General features: G+C 51.8%; 1 protein-coding gene across 1 annotated transcript in view; it reads right to left on the minus strand.

Annotated features, from left to right (window-relative positions):
* Positions 1–305: 305 nt before the first annotated feature.
* Positions 306–5,250, minus strand: part of vgll4b (vestigial-like family member 4b) — a gene marked incomplete at its 5' end in the record, with an annotated part of 5,243 nt that continues 298 nt past the window's right edge. The window contains 3 exons of the mRNA XM_084315969.1: positions 306–1,249; positions 2,505–2,631; positions 4,246–4,516. Of these exons, the coding sequence (XP_084172095.1) occupies positions 957–1,249; positions 2,505–2,631; positions 4,246–4,516 (691 nt within the window). The 3' untranslated portion in view covers positions 306–956. The remainder of the gene's footprint in view (positions 1,250–2,504; positions 2,632–4,245; positions 4,517–5,250) is intronic.

Consider the following 5,250-nt stretch of genomic DNA (forward strand, 5'->3'; position numbering starts at 1 on the left):
TCAGAAACACGTCGTCACTTTTCCTTTCAAACGTGAAGAAGAGCAACGTACAAAAAAGAAAATAATTATAGTCATAAAAATACTTCAGAAAGAAAGAAAGAAAAATCGAGGTTAAAACGACAAAAAAAACGAAACGATAGTAGAAGAAAGAGCTCCTTTTCGTTTAACGGTCTCTGTATATGTACACGACTATAGACACAAGCTCTGCTGGGAGCCTGGCGGGGGGCGGGGGGGGCATGAGGGGGGGGGTCATTGAAAAGGGTGGGTGAGTAAGTGGATGGTCTCCCTCCCTCCCCCCCCCCCCCCCCCCAGACACACACACACACACACACACACACGGCCAGTCGGTCCCAAAGTCGAATCCGTACTTAAACCCCTGAAACACTCGCCGCTTATTATCCTCAGCGTGAGCTCCGACAGACTGAGTCACATGACCGAGAGAGAGACGGCGGCAGGAAGTGACCCGGGTGGAGGAGGAGGAGGCGGGACATCTGTGGTAAAAAAAAAAGAAACACTTGACAGATCATCCCACCGTGTCGACGTCGACAGTGTCTCGTTTGTTGTCGCTTTGTTCTTGTCCTGCTCTCCTGCTCCTCCTCCTCCTCCTCCTCCTCCTCCTCTTCCTCCTCTTCCAGGGCACTGATGACATTGTGAATAGACAGGTCGGGGGGGTGAAGACTGGGTGTGGGTGGAGGATATGGATCTATGGGGGGGGGTCTCACGTCTTTCAACAGCTCCACCCAACCCTGTTTCAGGACACAACAAAAGAGGAGGGGCTTGTCGTCGACCATGCAACAATTGAGGGTGGGGGGGGGGGGGTCATTGTGGGTTTATTGTAGGGGAGAACGTGTAAGGGTTAAGTCAGTTCACGGAGCGTAGAACATGTAGCTGAGTGTGTGTGGGGGGGGGGGGCGGGGGGAGGGGCATATCTTCTCTTCTCAAGCCCCGCCCCCCCTTCAGGAGACCACGGAAGGGGAGTGGTTGTTGTGGTTGACCATGCGGCTGTTGGGGGAGGAGTCGGGGGAGGAGCCGGCCGAGGAGGAGGGGCTGCTGCTGCTCTTGTTGCCTCCCGGGTTGTTCTTGATCTGCAGCCAGGTGTCTCCCAGCGCCTTGGCGAAGTGGTCGTCCACCGAGCCCGTGATGGACACCGAGTTGGCCGCCTGCGGGCCGCTGAGGGTGACGGCCTCCGCCTCGCCGCGGAGGCTGCGGCGGAAGTGCTCCTCGATCACAGGGTCACAGGCCGTGTTGGCTGTTTTGGGGAGGGGGGGGGGGGGGGGAGGGAGGGGGGGGATGGAGGGAGGTAGAGGGGGGGAGAGGTAGAGGGGGAGAAAGGAGGGAGAGAGGGGGGAGAGGGAGGGAGGGGAGGGAGGGAGAGAGGGAGGGAGAGAGGGGAGGGAAAGAGAGAGGGAGGGGGGGGGAGAGGGAGAGAGAGATGAGGGGAGGGAGAGAGAGGGGGGAGGGAGAGAGGGATGGATGGAGGGTGGATGGATGGGCAGTGAAAGAGAGAGAGGGAGAGAGAGGGGGAATAGAGGGTTAGTTTCCAAAATCTAGTCTTAGCTTTTTGCGTTTTGGTAGAAGTGAGTGAGTGAGTGAGTGAGTGAGTGAGTGAGTGAGTGAGTGTGTATGTGTATGTGTGTGCGTGTATGTGTGTCTCTGTGCGTGCGTGCCTGTGTGTGTGTGTCTCTGTGTGTGTGTGCCTGTGTGTGTGTGTATGTCTCTCCGTGTGTGTGCGTGTGTGTGTGAATGTGTATGTGTATGTGTGTGTCTCTGTGTGTGTGTGTATGTGTGTGTCTCTGTGTGTGTGTGTGTGTGTGTCTCTGTTTCTCTGTCAGTGTCTCTGTGTGTGTGTGTGTGTCTCTGTGTGTGTCTCTCTGTGTGTGTGTCTCTCTGTGTGTCTGTGTGTGTATGTGTGTGTGTGTCTCTGTGTGTGTGTGTGTGTCTCTCTGTGTCTCTGTGTGTGTCTCTGTGTGTGTGTGTCTGTGTGTGTCTCTGTGTGTCTCTGTGTGTGTGTGTGTGTGTGTCTCTGTGTGTGTGTGTGTGTGTGTGTGTCTCTGTGTCTCTCTCTGTCTGTGTGTGTCTCTGTGTGTGTCTCTGTGTGTATCTCTGTGTCTCTGTGTGTGTCTCTGTGTGTGTCTCTGTGTGTCTCTGTGTGTCTCTCTGTGTGTGTGTGTCTCTGTGTGTGTGTGTGTGTGTGTGTGTGTGTGTGTGTGTCTCTCTGTGTCTCTGTGTGTGTCTCTGTGTGTGTGTGTCTGTGTGTGTCTCTGTGTGTCTCTGTGTGTGTGTGTGTGTGTCTCTGTGTGTGTCTCTGTGTGTGTGTGTGTCTCTGTGTCTCTCTCTGTCTGTGTGTGTCTCTGTGTCTCTCTCTGTCTGTGTGTGTCTCTGTGTCTCTCTCTGTCTGTGTGTGTGTATGTGTGTCTCTGTGTGTCTCTCTGTGTGTGTGTGTGTGTGTGTGTCTCTGTGTGTGTGTGTGTGTCTCTGTGTGTGTGTGTGTGTGTGAGCCTCACTGTTGTTGGCCCTGCGCTGGTAGCTGCTGAGGCCCCCTGGGGAGCAGCTGCTGTGGGAGCCGGGGCAGTGAGACAGGTTACAGTTCCGGTTGTTTGCCGGAGCGCAGGTGATCACCGAGGGACGGTTCTGCACACACACACACACACACACACACACACACACACACACACACACACACACACACACACACACACAATCAATATACATCTATGCACTTTAGACACTTTTAACCCTTTAACGGTGAACCGTCTGTAGTGTGATAGTAAAGGGTTAACCCTTTGTCGTGTTGGCAGTGAACGGGTTAACCTGCTGTATTGTCGCAGTGAAAGGGTTAACCATTTGGTAGTGAAATGGGTTAAAACACCACCGTGCCATATCTTTTTATCTATTTATCACAAAAGGATTTGCACCACATCCATACCTCATCTGTAAATGTGTTTGCATTTTGTACTTTAGGTTGTACTTTAGTTTGTACAGTATATTGTATATTTTGTGTTTGGACTTTATTCTTTTAACTTTTTTTTACTGTATGAAGCGCGTTCTCAGGGGGCTCTTACAGAAGAACCAAGCGTTTCACTGTAATGTACTTTATATATGTGACAAATACAACAAAACTTTAAACTTGAAACTAGACCCGTTCAAACTTAATTCAGCACTAGAGCGCCAGCACGTCATCTATCCAATCAGATGCGTTCCCTGTGGGGGAATGGGGAGGGAGGGACTTACATCTATCCAATCAGATGCGTTCCCATGTGGGGGAATGGGGAGGGAGGGACTTACATCTATCCAATCAGATGCGTTCCCATGTGGGGGAATGGGGAGGGAGGGAATTACATCTATCCAATCAGATGCGTCCCATGTGGGGGAATGGGGAGGGAGGGAATTACATCTATCCAATCAGATGCGTTCCCTGTGGGGGAATGGGGAGGGAGGGACTTACATCTATCCAATCAGATGCATCCCATGTGGGGGAATGGGGAGGGAGGGAATTACATCTATCCAATCAGATGCGTTCCCTGTGGGGGAATGGGGAGGGAGGGACTATTACATGCACGCTAAATGTACATTAATTTTGGACATGCGAAATATTTTTGAATGATAAATTCATTCATCAATACGGGGGGAGGGGGAGAGCAATACTTCTATTCTGCACCTTTCTTAAAGCTCCGTGGATGTGTCATCAGGGTTCCCACAGACATTGCAAAATGAAATTCAAGGACTTTCACATACTTTTCCAAGCACTGTTTTTCATTTTAAAAGGGCATTTCAATTCACCTTTAAATGCGTTTTTTTATTATAATTTTTTAACAGGAAAGGCTTAAAACCAATTTCCGACAATTAGTTACACTTTAGATAAGAACAAATAAAAATGTGTATCATGTATGAACAAAGCTCTCGATGCGAATGGTTCATTTGAATTCCAAGGACTTTTTAAGCTTTTTTTTTTTAATCAAGCACTTTAAGCATTTCAAGGACCTTGTGTGAACCCTGTATTATGTGTTTAAGAACGATTGAGAACATTACAATGTTGCCTCTAACATGAACCTTTAACATGAACATTAACATGTTTCAATAGACCTATCTCAAACCCTGCCCCTTTTCTTGATCCTCCAATCACAGAAAAGAGGGCAGGGTTTGAGATAGGTCCATTGTCTCTCGTCTCATCGTATCTGACTTCAAACTAAACGCAGGACACGGCGGCAGCCGGGAGGAGGAGCGTTATAATAATAATAAACGCACCTGCTGGCGCTCCACGGGGCTGAGGGCGTGGTGCGTCGTCGTCGCGTTGCCCCTGTCCGCCATGTTGTTCTTGGTGAGCGCCAGGGGCTGGTCCATGCCGCCGGCCAGGCTGGCCAGGTGGTGGTGGTGGTGGTGGTGGTGGGCGTGGTGGGCGTACAGGTGGTTGGCGTGGAGCCCCAGGGAGCCGGGGATCACCACCACGCGCTCCATGGGGCTGCGGCTGCGTCCTCCGTCCTTTGAGCCGCTGGTACGGTAATCACCGTTAGGCTTCCTGCGGAGGGAGGGAGACAGGAGAGGTCATACAGTTAGAGTTAGGCTTCCTGCGGAGGGAGGGAGGGAGGGAGACACGAGAGGTCATACAGTTAGAGTTAGGCTTCCTGCGGAGGGAGGGAGGGAGGGAGACACGAGAGGTCATACAGTTAGAGTTAGGCTTCCTGCGGAGGGAGGGAGGGAGACAGGAGAGGTCATACAGTTAGAGTTAGGCTTCCTGCGGAGGGAGGGAGGGAGGGAGACAGGAGAGGTCATACAGTTAGAGTTAGGCTTCCTGCGGAGGAGGGAGGGAGACAGGAGAGGTCATACAGTTAGAGTTAGGCTTCCTGCGGAGGGAGGGAGGGAGGGGAGACACGAGAGGTCATACAGTTAGAGTTAGGCTTCCTGCGGAGGGAGGGAGACAGGAGAGGTCATACAGTTAGAGTTAGGCTTCCTGCGGAGGGAGACACGAGAGGTCATACAGTTAGAGTTAGGCTTCCTGCGGAGGGAGGGAGGGAGGAGACACGAGAGGTCATACAGTTAGAGTTAGGCTTCCTGCGGAGGGAGACACGAGAGGTCATACAGTTAGAGTTAGGCTTCCTGCGGAGGGAGACACGAGAGGTCACACAGTTAGAGTTAGGCTTCCTGCGGAGGGAGACACGAGAGGTCATACAGTTAGAGTTAGGCTTCCTGCAGAGGGAGGGAGACACGAGAGGTCATACAGTTAGAGTTAGGCCTTCCTGCGGAGGGAGACAG

Source organism: Notolepis coatsorum, assembly GCF_963971535.1.
Source record: "Notolepis coatsorum genome assembly, chromosome: 6".
Classification (NCBI taxonomy): Eukaryota; Metazoa; Chordata; class Actinopteri; order Aulopiformes; family Paralepididae; genus Notolepis; species Notolepis coatsorum.